At 43.9% G+C, this 20,459-nt stretch overlaps 1 protein-coding gene across 1 annotated transcript in view; it reads right to left on the bottom strand.

The window, feature by feature from the left end:
* Nucleotides 1–1,434: 1,434 nt before the first annotated feature.
* The window catches only part of JPH2 (junctophilin 2), a 139,250-nt gene continuing 120,225 nt past the window's right edge, over nt 1,435–20,459 (bottom strand). The window contains exons 4-6 of the mRNA XM_029611949.1: nt 4,859–5,826; nt 4,085–4,182; nt 1,435–3,676 (exon numbers count right to left, since the gene is read on the bottom strand). Coding sequence (XP_029467809.1) covers nt 4,102–4,182; nt 4,859–5,826 — 1,049 coding nt within the window. The 3' untranslated portion in view covers nt 1,435–3,676; nt 4,085–4,101. The remainder of the gene's footprint in view (nt 3,677–4,084; nt 4,183–4,858; nt 5,827–20,459) is intronic.

Below are 20,459 nucleotides of genomic sequence, written 5' to 3' on the forward strand. Positions count from 1 at the left end.
TTTTCACTCTAAGGGTTATTTTTACTTTGATGGGGGTAGACATATGCCTATTTTATAATATGCATGTATCTGATATGTATGGGTTATAAAATACTATTGTAGATCTTGGTGTGGCCCCATACTTGCGTAAACGGAGCCATGCGGAGTTCTTTGAAAGTTATCCCCATTAGGGCAGATATTCAAACATAAATGAGTTAGCCGGATAAGTCTTATCCAGCTAACCTTAGATTTGCTATTGAACAAGTCTAACTTATCTGGTTAACTTAACTGGACATGAACCTCCTCCTAGGAATGCTCATACCCCACCCACCATTTAGCCGGCTATTTAGCTACTGAATGGGACCAAATATTCAGCCGCTGCTGCTGAGCCAGATAAGTCCATACTTATCTGTCTAAGTAGAACTGAATATTAGCCTCATTGCGTTTAGCATAGTAATGACAGCGGACAAAGACCAAATAGTCCATTCAGTATGCCCAGCAAGTTTCTTATGGTAGTAATTGCTGCTCCGTGCAGGTTACCTCCTTGTTAGTGTTAAGGGTTTTAACTGCTGCTCCTTGTAGGTTATGCCTATGTTACCATTAACTGTTGCTCCGTGCAGGTTACACCCAAACCTTATATTAAGGGTAGTAATATATTTTCAATCAAAATCAAGCAGCTATCAAACCCATAGCAAAATTTACTGCTACCAACATTTTTTACAGGGCAGCCTTCGTGATAATTCAGACAGTGCTTCTTGAACATGCTTTTCTTTTGGACTTGGCTGTAGAAGCAGTCCTGTGCTTTTTCCGTAATGTCTGCATATCTGTATCCCGGATTGTAAAAGTCAGGGCCCAGCATTGGCTGTTGCCTGAATCCTATTCCCCGTTTTGCTCCCACTGTCGAAGTGGAGAGCAATTTTACAGTTGCTTTAAAAGCATCAAGGCTAATTGGTTAAGGGTAGTAATCCCAATGCCTTCTATTAAGAATAGTAACTGCCGCTCCGTGCAGGTTACCCCCATGTACCCTTTTCTTCATTTACAACCTCTAGCCTTTAGGTATCCAAAGCGTTTATCTCATGCCCTTTAGAATTTGTTTACTGTTTTCGTCATCACCATTTCTTCCGGAAGGGCATTCCAGGCATCCACCACCCCTCTCTCCGTGAAGAATTATTTCCTGATGTTGGTTTTGAATCATCCCTCCCTGGAGTTCCATTTCGTGACCCCTAGTTCTACACTTTCCTTTCCAATGGAAAAAGTTTGAAATTTGTATATCTTTAATACCTTTCAGGTATCTGAAGGTCTGAATCATTTCTCCCATGCACCTCCTCTCTTCCAGGATATATATGTTTAGATACTTCAGCCTTTCCTCATAAGTCTTCCAATACAGAGGTTATGTCAGCTTCTGTTCACTTAGAAAGTCATTGAAACATACAGTTTGACCAGGGATGCCTAAACCTTTGCCCACAACTGTTCTGCTGTTTTTTTTTGCCCCAGGCATGCATTTGACAAATGGCATAAACTTAGACAAAGAAAATTGTATAGGTTAAAAAATAATGTACTAAGAGCAATGTGAGAATTTAATCTTCTCTTTAAGTGGAACTCTAAGTATTTATAGTTAATTCTAAACATTTTTTTGACAATTAACCATAGACTAGAACCCAGCATGTAGTTTTACCATGTTAAAGACTATGAGAATTCACTATGACACAATGATATATTGATGTTTGGCCATAAGCAAAAAATGAAATATAGGCCTTAGTAAACTTTAGTTTTTGCATCTGAATGATGTTTATGGAGCAGTGTGTGAAAGTAAATGACTCTGTGACATTTTTTATATCTGACTGAACAGTCATAACTTCATTCTACTTCCAAGTCACATAAACATAAAATATGACAGCAGATAGGGACTTCAAGGTCTATCTAGTCTGCCCAATTCCATTCCTGCTGCAGTATCAAAGACTCACTTGATCTTTGGCTTTCCTCTCATAACCAGGAATCTTCCGTGCTTATTCCATGATTTCTTGAACTCTGTCTTCGCTGTTTCTCTCTCCACCCTCTCCCCGAGGAGGCACTTCCATACAGCCACCAATAAATAGCTCCCACGCTGATTTATTGGTGTAAATAATTTCTTGCACACCTCTAAAATTTCCAGAGTAAAGGCCAAACTTTTACAATATGCTTAAGTATTGAAATTACTCTGAGTGGACAGACACTCCACATTGGTCATAAAGATATAGACACACTTACCATATTGCTGTAGGCAATCGACCTTAACCCTTGTGCCTTACAACACAAGGCAGGTGTGCACATATATCCAAGACCACACACTAGCTGTTAGGCATTACTGTATATCTATGAAAGTGTGTGTGCATGTAAATATGCATTTACTAACTGGCAATGTGAGATATGACGGCTTTGAAACTGGTACCCCCATTTAAAGGTAACATCCATTCCCCTTTTTCAAAGAACACCATGTTATTCTCTGGTATTTGTGGATTTTCACTAGAGCGCCGCTCGCTACTCTGCGAATGGATATTTACCTGCAAGAGGTAGTGCGTTCTAGTGCCAAGAGAGAGATGGCTAACATTAGTCGAAATGGTGCGCGCACATCTTGGCAAACAAAGGAGAGGCTGGATGGTGGCTCATACCCAGAAGAGCACAAAAGCTCACATTCTGGTTTTGTGGCATTCCAGCTGCTACACATGAATAGCCTAGAATAACCCATTCATTTAAAAGTCTACTGGCTGAATGCTCATCACTCATTGAAACAGAGCCAGGGTGCATCGCTGTGAGATAGTAGGCTGCCATTACTCGAACTGTTGCCGATACCCCAGTGCACGCTTATTGTTGGTTAACATCGCCCTGTGCTATAAACATAGCCCCCCTCCCTCCCCACCAGGCCCGGTGGGAATTCCCGAACTAGCAGTAAGATTTTAGATCTGGTTAGCAAATCGCTAAGCTGTGTCAGTTGGGCCATATAAAAGCCAAGGTGCAGAATCAATACGAGCAAGAGGAAAAAATTAATAGCTTTTACTTGGTGCTCTTCTTCTCATTAATCTTACGATTTCCTGCTTATCTCATCAAGGGTTTGCAATTGGACTAAGAAAGACCAGAAGAAAAACTGAAATTCCACACCAGGATTGAAATGAAATCTCTGATGGGCACAACTATTTCAGAAAGGCAGGATAGGGCGTATTTCCGATAGCATCCCATGCTGCTCATTTTAATTTCCTTGTCTCCTTTTATAGACTTTAAATAATACGTTCCATTTTCCTCGCGATTCCTATATGATCTATATACTTGGTATATTTTGCGAGCAAAGCTCATCATAAGATTATAAATGAGTGCATTTACAAACAGCATCACTCTTTCTCTGGCATATAAGTGCAGTTGGAAAATTTGGTTAGTGCACAGCAAGGCAGCTGCTAGTTTACACACAGAAAGAATACAAAACTATGAAGATTTATATTTTGTGATAGAAGAGCCCGGCCACAGATTAGCAGCAGTGAATCAAAAAAAAAACAAAAAAAAACCAGGTCGTCAGTCTCTTAAGTTTCTTTACTTGACGTTTCAAGGTGCAATACATCCCTCCTGTTCCAAAGTCTTCCTTTTTTGTGTGGGGAGGGGGTCGTGTCTCTGAATGGCTGGTTTCGGTCGATACGTAGATTCACGATCTTCATTCACAAGCTTTCCTGTCCTGAACAAAATCCAAGAAGCCGATCAATGCAAAATGACAATGCTTCCCATAGGCATGGTTTTCACCCGAGAGATGCACTCACAATCACAAACAAATGTCTGGGAAATGCATGCATGAAGCAAGATCCCATGTGCTGAAGCTCTTTGATTGGTTAGTCATGAAAGAGGATGTCATTATCTCAGAATTAAGCAATATTTCTGCTGTTAAAGTAGCATATCACAGCTGCTGACCTGTTTGAAAGCTGCTGGACACGCCCAGGGCAGAAATACTATTATTACTGTTAGTAACATTAATGCTAAGTGAAGTAGACTGTATGGAATTACAGTAGGATTTGTTTCAATTTTAATTTTGAAGAGAAATAAACGGAATGCAACAAGATCAAGTATCAGAATTCATATCAGTTCTTACCTCATCTGGAAGGTACGTCATGTCAAAAAATGTACAAATAAAATGGCCAAGCCAATGTTCAACAATATGACCATGCAGATCATGATTGTATTGGGTCCCTAAGGAAAGAATCAAAAAGTGTTTTGTTAAGGACCATCGCCTACCAAAAGTGCAAAAAGGAGAACCAGACCCACTCTCCAGAATAAAGGCAGGAAATCAAGTATCACATTTGCATATCACCTACTAAGGGCTAAAAAGGTAGCAGACAAACAGAGGTTATGTTTTTATAATCATTTACCCAAAAAGTCTTAAAAATACATAAATCTTTACTATAACCTCAGTAAATATATAAAAAAAAAGAAAAAAAATGCAAATATCTCAAAAAGATATTTTAAAAATGTCCCATGATAAGAGCCTCAAAGAATTATTCAGTGAACGATGCGTTTTATTATGCATAAATCCGTAAGAATTAAGTTAAAGAACGAGGTCCTTGTAGCTCCTTCTCCCTCCTCCCCACTCTTTACGGTCAAAGTTAAGATTTCGGTTTGTGAATTACTAACATTGAATCAGAATAGCTCAAGTCATCAGTTTGTCCTTTTTTTTTTTTTACTATAATTTCCTCCACTTTTAAACTTTCCAAGTTCTTGCACACGTTTTGAGACGCAAATTCATAATCAGTGAATTATAATTACGTTTATATTTAATTTAAAATAAAAATAAATAAATAAAAGAAACAGAACAGCCGATAAGGTATGAGCAATGACGAGGGAATTTAAGAAAACAAGCAACCCCCACCTCTTCGAATTCATCAGCTTCACTTTCCTCGGCCACAGGAGCAGCTCCTGTTTTTGCTGCTGCCTTAGGCTCAGACTTCTTTGCAGCTTTGGGCTCAAGCTTCTGAACTGCTTTGGGTTCAGATTTTAGTAAAGTTTTAGGCTCAGGCTTTCGCGCCACCATGACGTCGGCTTGTGTTTTGGGTTCAGGTTTTCTCTGCGGCTTGGGCTCTTCTTTTACCTCGGGCCTGGGCTCAGGCTGGGGTCTCTCTCGGGCTTCTCCTTGGCTTCCTGGTGCCTCTTTGAGTGCGCTCTCCTTGGGTTCTTGATCTGGAGTGGTCAAAGGCAGAATTGCCTTGGGTGGGACTTTTACTCCAGGTTCATCACCCTTAACCATGCCCTTGGGTTCCGGGCTCTCGGACTTGGGCGTTTTGGGAAAGGGCACAGGTTCTTCTTCATATTCTAAGGGAGGTGTTGTTGGTGAGGTCCGCACTGCGTAGCTGTGATAGCCTTCATGGAATTCTGCTTCTAAATCTTTTAGTTTCTTATCTATCCTTTGAAGAGGTTTGATCTGCATCTCAAATTTTTTCTGATCTGTTGGAGTCCTTATATTGCTACGCCTCACTGAGCCATGGAAGGAAAATCTGCTGTTGGCAGCTGCGCTTTCGTCTTGTAAGTTAGATGGGGTGGACTTGCTTTCTGATTGACTTCTTGCATGACTGCCACCTCTACTCTGCTCTCCATTCCAACTACCAGTACTGAGATGTCCATCTTTTTTCACACTCTCCTTAGACCGTTTTGCCTCAGGTGGTGTACTGGAAGAACTCTGCGTCCTATTGTGTGTGTTTGAGTTCTTTTCATGAAGCTGTGGGCTTTCTGATGGCGTAGAAGGGGGTTCTTCACCAGACGGAGCTTCTTGTTCTCTATTCTCCATATTTTCAGCATTCTCTATTATTTCTTGAAGAAGCTTTCTTTTCTGATACTCGGGGCCTGTACAGAAAAAAACATGTTCAAAAACCCTTTAAAGTTATCCCGTCCATATTTTTTTTTTTTTTAGGTCCACGAAATACAAAGAGGCTAAAATATTATTTCCAGTGCACTACAGTAACAGGTGAATTTTAAACCGGCGCGCACGTGCGTCCGGCCCGCACCCAGGGACGCGGCCATTTTATACCATGCGCCGCGCATATGCATACGTGTTATAAAATAGGCTGGCCGCCTGCACATGAGCGCCCAGTTTTAAGTGGGCGTGCGCCTGTGCGTGCAAATGCTGCTTCTACCGTGTAAGTGGGGATTTTAAAAGGGGTGCGCTGAAGCCAATGCCACTAAAACCAGTTCACCCAGTTAAGAGAGAGGTCTTCTAAGCCCCCTAGTTTATTAGCCTTCCTTCCTTCCACCCAATGAGCCACAAACCTTAAAAACCCTGCTGATCTGCCTAGTTTCCTCTATTTTCTTTACTTACATGTCAGCCAGAGCAGGAGTAAAGTTACCTGGCAGGGGACATTCTGCATGCGCCGGGGTGTGTAAGTATTTACGTGCACATCTCAGGTACATGCCCTGCCAGACCACGCCCCATCCCTTTTTGAAAACTTCCAAGATGTGCGAGCTCCAGGTGATGTGCGTGTATCTTGGTGGCTTTTAAAATCTGCTCAGTGCACATGAGCCTGACACATTCGTGCATTACTTCACTGATGCTCACGCCATGCTTTTAAAATTCATCTTTCATAATACAAGTATGGCAGCAGAGATTTTTCAAATTATTTCAGCAGCTAAATTGAAAAAGTTTCCAAAAAAATTGCAAAAGCATTGTAAAAATTCACATGATTGGTGATACCAGTGATTATAAACAAAGAAAGTCCATACAGCGTATAACCTTGTCCATACATTGTGGTTAACGCTTTGAACGTGACTTTGTTTTATAAATGAGCACCCTCTGACAAACACTGAGAGGCTCTATATGTTTATGAGGTATCACAATCTGCAACACAGCCTTCATCTATGATGTTCTTTTTGAACAAAGCATAAGTGTTGGCAAGTTAAATATAAGATATTTACAAGACAGGCTAAGAGAGAACTTAAGAAGTTGGCCGTAGAGGCAAAAACTTACAATACAAACTTTTTAAAATATATCCGAATCAGCCTGCAAGGGAGTCAGTTGAACCGTTAGATGATTGAGGGGTTAAAGGGGCACTTAGAGAAGATAAGGCCATCATGGAAAGATTAAACAATTTTTTTACTTCGGTGTTCACTGAAGAGGATGTTGGGGAGATACCCGTTCTGGAGAAGGTTTTCATGGGTAATGATTCGGATGAACTGAACCAAATCATGGTGAACCAAGAAGATGTGGTAGGCCTGATTGACAAAGGGAAGAGTAGTAAATCACCTGGACCAGATGAAATAGATCCCAGGGCTCTGAAGGAACTAAAAAATGAAATTTCAGATCTATTAGTTAAAACCTGTAAACTATCATTAAAATCATCCTCACAAATCTGCTTCACTTTTTTGAAGGGGTTAATAAACATGTAGATAAAGGTAAATTGGTAGATGTAGTGTATTTGGATTTTCGGAAGGCATTTGACAAAGTTCTTCATGAGAGGCTTCTAGGAAAAGTAAAAAGTCATGGTATAGGTGACGATGTCCTTTCGTGGATTACAAACTGGCTAAAAGACAGGAAACAGAGAGTAGGATTAAATGGACAATTTTCTCAATGGAAAAGGGTATACAGTGGAGTGCCTCAGGGATCTGTACCAGGACCCGTGCTTTTCAATATATTTATAAATGATCTGGAAAGAAATTCGACGAGTGAGGAAATCAAATTTGTAGATGATACAAAACTATTCAGAGTAGTAAAATCACAAGCAGATTGTGAATCATTGCAGGAAGACCTTGTGACTGGAAGATTGGGCATCCAAATAGATGAAATTTAATGTGGATAAGTGCAAGGTGACACATATAGGGAAAAATAACCCATGCTGTAGTTACACAATATTAGGTTCCATATTTGGAGCTACCACCCAGGAAAGAGATCTAGACGTCATAGTGAATAATACACTGAAATCGTTGGCTCAGTATGCTGTGGCAGTCAAAAAAGCAAACAGAATGTTAGGAATTATTTGGAATGGAATGGTGAATAAAACGGAAAATGTCATAATGCCTCTGTATCGCTCCATGGTAAGATTGCACTTTGAAAACTGTGTACAATTCTGGTCGCCACATCTCAAGAAAGATTAGTTGTGATGGAGAAAGTACAGAGAAGGGTGACCAAAATGATAAACGTAATGGAACAGCTCCCCTATGAGGAAAAACTAAAGAGGTTAGGGCTGCTCAGCTTGGAGAAGAGATGGTTGAGGGGGGATATGATAGAGGTCTTTAAAATCATGAGAGGTCTAGAACGGGTAAATGTGAATCAGTTATTTACTCTTTCGGATAACAGAAGGACTAGGGGGCACTCCATGAAGTTGGCATGTAGCACATTTAAAACTAAGTAGAGAAAATTTTTCACTCAACGCACCATTTAACTCTGGAATTTGTTGCCAGGGGATATGGTTAGTGCAGTTAGTGTAGCTGGGTTTAAAAAAGGATTGGATATGTTCTTGGAAGAGAAGTCCATTAACTGCTATTAATTAAGTTGACTTAGAAAATAGCCACTGCTATTACTAGCAACAGTAGCATGGGATAGACTTATTTTTTGGATACTTGCCAGGTACTTGTAGCCTGGATTGGCTACTGCTGGAAACAGGATACTGGGCTTGATGAACCCTTGGTCTGACCCAGTATGGCAATTTCTTATGTTCTTATGAGACCCAAATTCAAAACAGGGACCTATATTTTTTAGTTTAAAAATATTCATAGGCTCAGCTCCTAAATTTAGTTGTGTTAATCTACAAGGCACTTAAATTAAGATGCCTAGAAAGTGGGAGGGGCGAGGTGGGGAACAAATTTAAGAATTCAGCACAGAGCACCTAAATAAGATGTCTTAATTTAGGTCATTACTATAGCTGTACTAACTTTAGGAGCCTCCAGTGAAGGCATCTAAAGCTACATTTAGACACCTATATTCAGCTGCCGAACCCACTTTGAAAATCAGGATCTATGTTTATTGACTCAGAACGTCTGCTTACAAATGGAATTTAGCATTTAATCTTCAAAAACTGACACAGGACAAACAGCTCCGGTACGATCAATTAAATGCCCCCTCCAAATTCTTAACTTTCTAGGGACCTTATCTGGAGTTTTGTAAACAATGACTTTTTCCTTGTAACTACCATCACTTTTCCTGCATTTTTATTCTTGTATTGCCTCTTGTAATTCATTATGGGGCAGATTTTTAATGTTTCGCACGCGGCGCGCACAAATGTACACCCGATTTTATAACATGCGCGTGCTTCCACGCGGATGTTATAAAATATAGGGTCGGCGCACGCAAGGGGGTGCACACTTGTGCACCTTGCACGCGCCGAGCCCTAGGGGAGTCCAGATGGCTTTCCCCGTTCCCTCCGAGGCCGCTCCGAAATCGGAGTAGCCTCAGAGGGAACTTTTTTTTCGGTTCCCCCCACCTTTCCCTCCCTTCCCCTATCTAACCCGCCCCCCAGCCCTACCTAAATCCCTCCCCCCCACCTTATTTTAGCTTTCACGCCTGCCTGAGGCAGGCGTATCTTGCGCAAACCTCCAGCACGGCCGCTGTGCCGGAGGACTCTGAACTGCCCCCGGATCGGCGCAACGCCCACGATCCCGCCTCCGGACCGCCCATTTTTGAAAGCCCCGGGACATACGCGCGTCTTGGGGCTTGTGCACGCAGGGGTAGGTTTTCAGGGGTTATGTGCGTATCCCCTTGAAAATCTACCCCTATACCTTTTGGACTGTTGATACTCCAGAGATCTAAGAACTGCTCTATTCTTATGGTACCTTACGATGTTACTTTTAAAAATGTTTAAAAAAAACAAAACAAAAAACCTAACACAGGACACATTTGGTCTGAAATACAAGCAAACTTAAGCCAAGTGCATTTAAAAAAAAAAAAGTTAATTAATAAGAAAAAATACATGTTCCTAATAGAGATGTGCATTGGGTGACTGATCATTTTCGCTTTCGGGTTCGTGTGGCCGCGGGAAAATCTCGTTTTACTGCAGATCGGCATTTTTTTTCGTAAAAAAATCGTTTTTCAGCTTAGTGCACACTAACAAAAAAAACGTTAATTTTTGTTACTTTTTGTTATTTTTGTTGGTGCACGCTAACGGGAGTTAGAGCGCACTAAGCCGAAAAACAATTTTTTAATGAAAATTCGGGGACAATGCAATCGTTTTTTTATCGGTTTCTCGATCCATGATGATTTAGGAAATATCGTACAAATTTCCTAATCGTCAAAAAACGATTGCACATCCCTAGTTCCTAGTGCTTGGGTACAAATTCTGGATAGGGAATGCACTTTTGAAAGGCTCTTCCAGGGATAAAACAGTGCTTTACCAGAGGAAATGGCCTATTAGTAAACTGCTTCCAAACACATGAATTTTCAACGGAGTTATGCATTTAAATATGACAAATTTTAAAAAGCCATTTGTGTGTGTGAAATTGCACTTATACATGTAGAACCTATGGACAATTCAATGGCATGTTATGTAGCAATTTTCAAAAGCTCTTTTACATGGGTATTTTCACTTTCACATGCTCATGCCCAACGGCATTCCCAGGTGGGGGGGCCTACACTTACACGTGCATAACATTTGCTACCTTACATATTTTTACCTATGCTATCGAGAATGAATGATCTTACCCGTGTTTATTGTGTAGCACTGGCTGGGTGGGAGGTCTGGGTGAAGAACAGGAGGGGCTCGATGACCTGGAGGACTGGTGGACTAAGTGGTAAACTGGTTAATTTCCTTGACGTGCGCATGTTTTAAAATTGGCCGATTTGTGTGAGTAACTTTATATTTGCATGTAAAATAAACGTGCGTATAGTTTTCAAGTAGGTAAGTAGGCACGTTCAATGCATTAATAGATGTGGCTTCAATGCACCGCGTGTGTTAGTGCATAGGCATAAATATGTGTGTGTGCTCCAGGGTAAGGATACATGTATTTTATAATATGCGTATATATGATACCCAAGGAATATAAAATACTGTAGTAGAAATACACATGGGCATATACATGCATATATGCCGCCGTGCATAGTTCTTTGAAAGTTATCCTCTATAAGTGTGGCAAAATTACCTAATAGCAGGTGTATATAGTTTTTCTTGGATAATTTTTAGAGCAAATTTACATGTGCAAGTTTGGTTTCAAAACTGGTGTAATTTGGTACATAGTGCACCCTTAAATTTTTGCAGTCTGTTATAAATTACCCCCATGGTATGCAGGCTGATCCTGTGGGGATTTGCATTCGGATCTCCATCCATTAGTATTCATTAAACCTTGGCAGGCAGACAGGGAAAATGGCTACTGATACTATGCCAGCCCCTGTTGGCCAGCAAGCTGTGCAGATGATGCAGCTCAAAGGAGTTCCCTCTCCACCCTCTAGGCCACTTATAGTCCCCTGAGCTAACCAAGCACACACTGTCTATGGAGTGGTGGAGCCTAATGAGAGAGAAAAGAATGAGAAAAATAGTGGTCCCAAATGAAAATATTTGGGGACCTCTGATATACAAATGACAGCCACCTGCACCTGTAGCTTTCCTAGGATAGAGCGGTGCATGATTAGGACATTAGTCCCCATTTACTACTAAGGAAAGTGACCAAACCAAGCAACCCAGAAACAGCTGCAGTACAATCAATATATCTGGGCTAGCTACTACCATTAACAGTTATTTATATAGTGCTACAGGACTTATGCAGTGCTGTACAGATGCACCCGAAAGACAGTCTCTGCTCCAATCTCACAATCTAGTCAAGACATAGAGACAAGACTTCTAAGAGAATTTTGTTTTTAAAATTAGGGAGGTCGTGATCAGGGAGAACTGGGGTTTAAGAGTGAAAAGCAGCCTCAAAAAGGTGAATTTTCTTAAGAGAGGGAGCAGAATGCACCTGCTCAGATTGGCTATTCCAGATATTTTGTGCAGCAAGGTAAAAAGCACAGAGTTGAGATTTGGCCACAATAACCAAGCAACTACTACAAAGTTTATCAGGAAATATTAGTTGGTGAGCATTGTTTTCTTATTACAACAGGACTGTAAAGCATTTCTGAAGATCCTTTGTGCAGTTCAAAGATTTTCCTTCAGTATTTGTAACTCTTCCTTATCCATATTTGGGAAAAAGCACATTCATTGGATTCACATTGTTTAATTTGGACAGGGACCAATATATACACTTTATTTCTTGACCTGAAATGGCTTGGTTTGTTTTTTTTTGTTTGTTCGTTTTCACTGGACTATACCATAATGCCGCTTATGATAACATTTATAAATCTGACCTTTACTGTCCTGCGCAGGATCACAGATTTTAGTTTTAACACAGAAGACGTTCATTTTTTTCACACAAAGATTTGTCAAGCTTACTTGAATGGCCTCTGCATTATTAAGTAAAAGGGCAACTTCTTCTAAGCGACTGCAGAAATGCCAACAAAGGGAGCAGAATGTACTCCAGATTAGAGGATCATAACTGTTGCTGAGAGGTCACCAGCAAAGACGAGTAAAAAAAAAAAAAAAGAGTCACTGACGTTTGCTTCCAAGCAAGGGGCAACATCAAAGGTGGAGCATGCAAGCTGAAGCAACAGAGACTGGCCAAACCCATTGCTCCGATCTGCATGTCTCCCCGCTGCACTGCAAGTTAAAATTAAAGCAAAATAAAAGGGTGCGGGGTGTTTCAGTAGAAGCAGAACATTGCAAGGTCCTTTTCTCCTCTTCATAATGTGCATGAAGCTGATGCATTTAAAATGTGTAATTCACTTTCTTTTTTTTTTTTTTACAGTGATTAAATTGCTTTTGGAAACCTGCTTACTTTCGGCCTCCCTCTGAGGTATGGCAGCAACAGGATTGGTCCCTTCCTTCGATCACTGTAACGGCGGTGTGGCATATCCAGGAGGGAATTTAGCAGAGATTTAATCCAGGTCAAAAATCATTTTACGTTAGCAGCGGCCCTTTTATATTAAAGATAGAGGGATTTTATCATGATTCTTAAGGAGGATGGTTTTATACTGGAGCAAAACTTCCCTAAGCTTCCAACACCTTTACATTTATTCTAATCCTGACGGAGGAACAAAATCAGTATCAAGCTAAGAAAAACGTAAACCAAAACGAACATTGCAGAATAACGTTCAGGTGGATGCCAGCATCCTCCATTTAGAAAAATGCAATTACTGGTTCCGTACGACAAAGCCAGACGATCTCTCTTTCATGAAGAAACTGCCTCCTGGGACAGAACACAGAGCCCATCTCATAGGAGACGGGGTGTGGCTGAAGGGAAACCAGTGCTAGAGGGGGACGTGTCCACCATACATGGTTATTCCATGTATGGTGGACAAAAAACTATAAATAAATAAATAAATAAATTCCTCAGCAAATTTCTAGCAGAAGCCCGTCAGGACCATGAAAGTTTATCAAATGTCCACAGTTTTTATGTTATTGATGACTGAAACTAAGGAAATCATCATCATTAAAGCAGATTTTCAAACATCATTTTGACCACCAAGCGGGGAATATGACAAAGAAATGTGGAGCCCGAAATTTCAAATCTATCTGCTGTTACGGCATTCGTGCGCATCGGTAGAAGAGCAGAGATTAATGCGAGTATTTTATAAACTGTGTGCTGGGAGCTAGAGGTGGTGGTGGGGGGGGGGGGGGGGGGCAAAGGTCTCTTAGAAACCCCTGGCGGGGGGGGGGGGGCGTTTTCACGGTGGGAAGGGGGTTATTTCAAGGTGGTGTGGCCCTTTATGAAAATGGCGGCCCTGGGTTCATTGGATCGCCATCGCATGAATACAGGTCATTTTTGCCGCAATATCTTTTCCCACGGAGAGAAAAACACCGCCCCCATACCTCGGGGCCATGGAAAAACTCAGCGGGGAAGACCCTGCAGTGTTTTTCTGCAGCCTGCGTGGTTTTGTTCCCTCACGCAGAAAAAAATACCACGGCACACTAAGAGGAAAATTTAATTTTCAAAGCCTTCTGCCCAGATAAAGCAAATGTTGCTTACCTGTAAAAGGTATTCTCACAGGACAGCAGGATGTTAGTCCTCACATATGGGTGACATCACAGGATGGAGCCCAATCACGGAAAACTTCTGTCAAACTTTCCAGAACTTTGACTGGCACCTACTGGGCATGCCCAGCATGGCACTACCCCTGCAGCCAGCAGGGGTCCCCTTCAGTCTTATTTGAAAGCTACAGGCAGTGCCGAAAAATAAAACAACAAAACATTATGAACCCAACACCGCAGGCGGCGGGCGGGTTTCGTGAGGACTAACATCCTGCTGTCCTATGAGAACACCCATTACAGGTAAGCAACATTTGCTTTCCCACAGGACAAGCAGGATGGTAGTCCTCACATATGGGTGAGTACCGAGCTGAGGATGTCCGAACATGCACCAAATGTACCCAAAGGCGTGCAACAGGCACAACAACTGGCGTGGAATTTGGTAGAGGGCATCCTGAACCCCACCAGGCAGGGGGAAGGGTGTGGGCACGTCACGTTGTAAATAAGTTACGAAGGACAGACTAGCCGAAGATGGAATCTTGTCTTCTGGCTTTGTCCAAGCAATAGTGGGCTGCAAAGGTGTGGAGAGAACTCCAGGTGGCAGCCCTGCAAATGTCAGGAAGCGGCGCCAATCGCAGGTGTGCTACTGAAGTCACCATGGCCCTCACAGAGTGTGCTTTAACACGGCCTTGAAATGGAATGCCCGCTTGCTGATTGCAAAAGGATATGCAGTCCGCCAACCAGGAGGAGAGAGTCTGCTTACCCACAGGCTTCCCTAACTTGTTAGGGTGGAAAGATGCGAACAATTGAGTGCTTTCCCTGTGGGCAGCTGTACGGTCTAGGTAAAACGCTAGAGCCCGTTTACAGTCAAGGTTATGCAGAGCCTGTTCTCCTGGGTTGGCATGGGGCCTGGGAAAAAAGGTAGGTAGTATGATGGATTGGTTTAGATGAAAATCCGAAACTACCTTAGGTAAAAATTTAGGGTGAGTGCAGCGTACCACACAGTCCTGCAGAAGTTTAGTGTAAGACGGATAAGGTAACTAGGGCCTGTAACTCACTAACCCTGCGAGTGAAGTGATAGCCAAAAGGAAAATCACTTTCCACGTGAGATATTTTAGGTCACAGGAGTGAAGAGGCTCGAATGGTGGTTTCATGAGCCGACCGAGAACCAGGTTAAGGTCCCAAGAAGGGCCGGAGGACGTAATGGTGGCTTGATATGGAGCAAGCCCTTCAAAAAGCGTGTTACAAGGGGTTGTACTGATATAGGGACATCCCCGACACCTTTATGGAAGGCGGCCACCGCACTGACATGCATTCTGATGGAAGATGTCTTGAGACCTGACTCTGACAGATACCAGAGATTGTCCAAAAACTTGGGGATTGGACAGGAAAAGGGATCAAGGGACTGAGAAGAGCACCATGATGTGAACCTTTTCCATTTATGAGAGTAAGATTTTCTTGTGGAAGGCTTCCATGAAGCAACCAAGACACGGGACACTGGATCGGAAAGGTTAAGTGGCTGAAAGATTAACCTTTCAACATCCATGCCATCAGGGACAAGGCTTGAAGATTGGGATGGCGTAGGCACCCATTGTTTTGAGTGATCAGAAGCGTGTCTTTTCCCAAGGGAATGTGCCTGCGGATGGAGAGATCCTGAAGTATGGGAAAACACACTTGGCGTGGCCAGTGAGGTGCTATCAGGATCATAGTTCCCTTGTCCTGACGTAACTTCACGAGAGTCTTCGAGAGAAGAGGAAGTGGAGGGAATGCATAAAGCAGACCGGTTGCCCATGAGAGGGAGAATGTGTCTCTGGGCTGAGAGTGTTCGCTGTGAATGAGGGAGCAGTAATTGTCCACTTTGTGGTTCTGAGGGGACGCAAAGAGGTCTGTCTGAGGATATCCCCATTGTTGGAAAATGGAGTCTGCTACCGAGGGGTTAAGAGACCACTCGTGCGGTTGAAAGATGTGACTCAGCTTGTCTGCCAGCACATTGTCCACTCCCAGCAAGTACGTGGCCCTGAGGTACATCAAATGGGAGAGAGCTTCCGCCCAAATCTGTGCAGCTTCCTGACACAGAAGGAAGGAGCCTGTACCTCCCTGCTTGTTGATGTACCACATGGCCACCTGGTTGTCCGTCTGAATTAGGATGACTTGATTTGACAGGCGATCCTGAAAAGCCCTGAGAGAATATCGTATTGCTCGAAGCTCCAGGAAATTTATTTGATGTTTGGCTTCCTCTGGGGACCAAGAGCCTTGTGTCTGCAGATTGGCTACGTGGACTCCCCACCCGAGGTTGGAAGCGTCGGTGGTAAGAATGACTTGAGGATTCGTAACCTGAAAGGGCAATCCCTGGAGGAGATTGGTCTGATTTTTCCACCAGCCGAGAGACAGCCGGAGTGAGTCTGTGATGTGGACAATGGCCGACAGAGGCTGAATAGCTTGAATCCATTGAGACCTCAGAGTCCAGTGCATGAGTCTCATGGCCAAGTGGGCCATTGGTGTGACATGGACTGAGGATGCCATGTGTCTCAGAAGGACAAGAAATGGGCGAGCGGTCGCAGCATGCTGAGACTGCAGCTGGTGAGCAAGAGACACGAGAGTTGGTGCTCGTTGTCGAGGCAGGAAAGCCTTTGCCTGCAAGGTGTCCAAGTCTGCCCCAATGAAGGACAAGGTTTGAGATGGGACTAAATAGGATTTTTCGTAATTGACTAGAAATCCTAGCGAAACTAGAGTGTGTAGTGTTAGATTGAGGGACGACAGAGCAGCTTGCTGAGTTGGAGCCCTGATTAACCAGTTGTCCAGATAGGGGTAGACGTGAACACCTTGGGTTCTAAGGAAAGCTGCAACGACTACGAGGCATTTTGTAAAGACTCGTGGTGCAGATGCTAGGCCGAACGGAAGCACTCGCTATTGATAGTGCTTGGGGCCTACTAAAAACCTCAGGTACTTGCGATGAGCTGGAGTTATTGCAATGTGGGTGTATGCGTCCTGGAGGTCCAGAGAGCAGAGCCAGTCTCCTCTTTGTAGAAGAGGTAGAAGTGATCCCAAGGTTACCATCTTGAACTTTTCCCGCTGGAGGTACTTGTTGAGAGCATGTAGGTCCAGAATTGGACAAACACCCCCCGGTTTTTTTGGGGGATTAGAAAGTACCGGGAATAGAACCCTAGGCCTTGCTGAGAGTGTGGAACGGGTTCTATTGCTCTTGACTCGAGAAGGAGGGAGACCTCTTGATCCAGAAGAATGGAGTGATCGGATGTTCTCCACGTCTGTAGAGGTGGGGAGTCCGGTGGTAGGGCGAGAAAGTTCAGATGGTAACCCTGAGGAATGATTGCCAATACCCATTGGTCGGTTGTGATTGAATGCCACATGTTGTGAAAGTGGCACAGTCGACCTTCCACTGGTATGTGTGACAGAGGAATCTGGCTGCTGCTCTCCAAGCGGAAGTCAAAAACCTGAAGCAGGCCCTGGCTGAGGAGCTGCTTGTGGTTTTTGTTTTCGGGTTTGGCGAGACTGAGGTTTTTGATAAGGTCTCGTAGCACGGGATCTGACTGGTGGCGGGTAGGACTTCCTTGGATGGTAGAACAACTTCTTAGAGTCCTTTCTAAAGGGCTGCTTTGAGGAGAAGTCAGAAGGCATCGAAGAGAGCTGTTTGAGGGTCTCATGATGGTCTTTTAATTCAGCCACCGTCTGTTGGATCTGTTCACCGAACAGATTATCTCCTACACAAGGCAGGTTGGACAAGCGGTCTTGCACTTCTGGGCGAAGGTCAGAAGACTTGAACCAGGCCCATCGTCTCGCCGAAATAGCAGCTGCAGACACTCTGGTACAGGTGTCAAAAATGTCATAAGATGTTCTGATCTCGTGCTTGCCTGCCTCAAAACCTTTGCTTACAAGGGTTTGTAGTTGGTCTTGGAATTGCTGAGGCAGGGAGTCTGAGAAGTCCTGTATCTGCTTAAAGATGACCCTGTTATATTGGGTCATATAAAGCTGATAGGCAGCAATTCGGGAGATGAGCATGGCCCTTTGGAATACTCGTCGACCAATGTTATCTAGGAATTTTTGTTCCTTACCAGGAGGGGTAGACAAGTGAGGTTTTGACCTTTTTGCCCTCTTTTGTGCAGACTCTACCACAACCAAGTGGTGATCAAGCTGTGAATTTTGAAAGCCTGGGGCTGATTGAACTAAATACGTAGTGTCAGCCTTTCTGTGTACTGGAGCAATTGATCCAGGATTTTCCCAGTTCTTTTTGAGGAGATCAAGATGGACCTGATGAATGGGAATAGAAGTGATCACCTTGGGGGCATCCAGGAATTGGAGTAACTCCATCATCTGGTGCCTATCATCCTGCTCCGTCTGTAGTTGAAAAGGAACCAATTCAGACATTTCCTTCACAAAATTTATAAATGAGAGGTCCTCTGGAGGAGAACGCTTTCTACTCTCAGTGGGTGAAGGTAAGTCATCGGTGTCTGATGAAGTATCATCACCCCAAGTATCATAAGGATCAGCAAATTTCCCTCTAGGAAGCAGAGGGGGTTGAATACCTGAGGATCCCGGTTCTAGGCACCGAAGGAATTGGAGGAATTACCGGTGGCACCGATGATGACATCGAAGGCACCGGTGCAGGCATCAAGGGCATCGATGGATGACTCGGTGGCGAGGGACGTATCGGCATTGATGGCGGCCATCAGCGCCTCCATCCTGGATAGCAGCGGTGCCAGTGCTGCCGGAATCGGGTCGATGGTGGGTTCCACAGTCGGTGTCGGTGCCAGAGGAACCTGAAGACGTTGCATCGCCTTGTCGATGGCCTTCCGAACAAGCCGATTCAGTTCTTCTCGGAGACCTGGAGCAAGCAGCCCCGGCTCCAGAACAGAAGAAGGAGGCACCACCGTTAAAGGCAGAGTTGTGGCTCCCAAACCCCAACCCGGTGAGGGTTGCCTCGGTGACCCGGTCGCAGGAATGGATGGTGCCTTTCCTGGACGGGGCTTCTTCGACAGCGGCTCGGACGATGGCGAGGTCGATGATTTCACTCCCTCGATGGTCGGAGTCTTACGGTGTCGATGGCGATGTTTCTCACTGCGATCCTGAGGGGGAGTAGAGGGTGTCTATGGCCGTGAAGTCGTCTATGCTGGCATGAAGTCGACGGTGCTGGTTCCGACAACATCCATGCAATGGGCGTAGTCGGGGTTTGAGCACGGAAGAGGAGTTCCATCTTCTCCATTCTGGCCTTGTGACCTTTTGGTGTCATTAGGGCACATTTGGTGCAAGTCAGGACATCATGCTCACGGCCTAGACACATTACACAGACTTTATGGGGGGTCTGTGATAGACATGGTGCGAGTACAGTCCAGGCACCGACGGAACCCTGACGCCATGGCCATTGAAAAAATTCGAGCCGCGGTACGGTCGACGGCCAGTAGGCCGCGAGGGCCAAACTAGACTGTAATCGACGGAAAAACAGGTAAAAACTTACCGGAGTACCGCCGTCAGAGAAAAGTTAAGAGGAGGGACCCCTGTGGGGCAATTTAACTTTTAATAATTCCGTGAGGAAAATTCCTGTCAGGAATCTCTTCAGACTCCTTTACCGCGAGGCTACTGCTGCGCGGAAAAAAGAAGACTGAAGGGGGACCCCTGCTGGCTGCACGGTTAGTGCCATGCTGGGCATGCCCAGTAGGAGCCAGTCAAAGTTCTGGAAACTTTGACAGAAGTTTTCCGTGATTGGGCTCCATCCTGATGATGTCACCCATATGTGAGGACTACCATCCTGCTTGTCCTGTGAGAATTAGTGATCTATGCAGACAATTTCCTTGTCTGAAATCTACACTCCCTCAATGTGGCTAGAAGCCTGCGCATTCTTCCCTGACCCGCGTGCTTTTAGCCTCACCCAGAAGTGGCGTTCCCGGGGGCGGGGGCAGGTGGGAGGTGGAAATTTTCCCATGAAAAAAAAAAAGTACCCATGCACAAAAGAGGTGAAAATTTCAGAGGGTACTTTTATCCCAGAGCAACCTGCACACGCCGTCCTTTCATTTTCACATTCTGAGGAAAAGGCCCCCTTGGATCCAACAGTTTGAAGACATTTCCCCTAAATCTCTATTCAAAGCCACTTAGCCGGACAAGTAGTGACTAAGTGACGGCTGCTAAACTGACAGCCCAGATAGATTAGGGGCGGGCAATGGACGTAACGGGGCGTCCGTTACTTATCCAGTTAAGTTAAGCTGATGAGTCAGACCTCCCGTGCAGCCGGTTTAACTGAGCCAAATCTTATCCGGCTAACTTGCGTGCCCGGATAAGTCTGAATGTCTACCAGTTCATATTTTACAAAGTGCACAACTCGGTTTACAAGAGAATGAAAAAAAAATGTGGAAGGGCAGTCTAACATTTAAAAAAAAAAAAAAAAAAAAAAAAAGTGTTCCAACCTAGGAGGGAAGAAAAAAAAAAATCAGTGAATGTCCGCACAGTGACTCTTTCACAGGGAATGTCTCCGAGGTTAAAAAAAAAAAAAAAACT

This window comes from Rhinatrema bivittatum, chromosome 8, assembly GCF_901001135.1.
Source record: "Rhinatrema bivittatum chromosome 8, aRhiBiv1.1, whole genome shotgun sequence".
Taxonomy (NCBI): Eukaryota; Metazoa; Chordata; class Amphibia; order Gymnophiona; family Rhinatrematidae; genus Rhinatrema; species Rhinatrema bivittatum.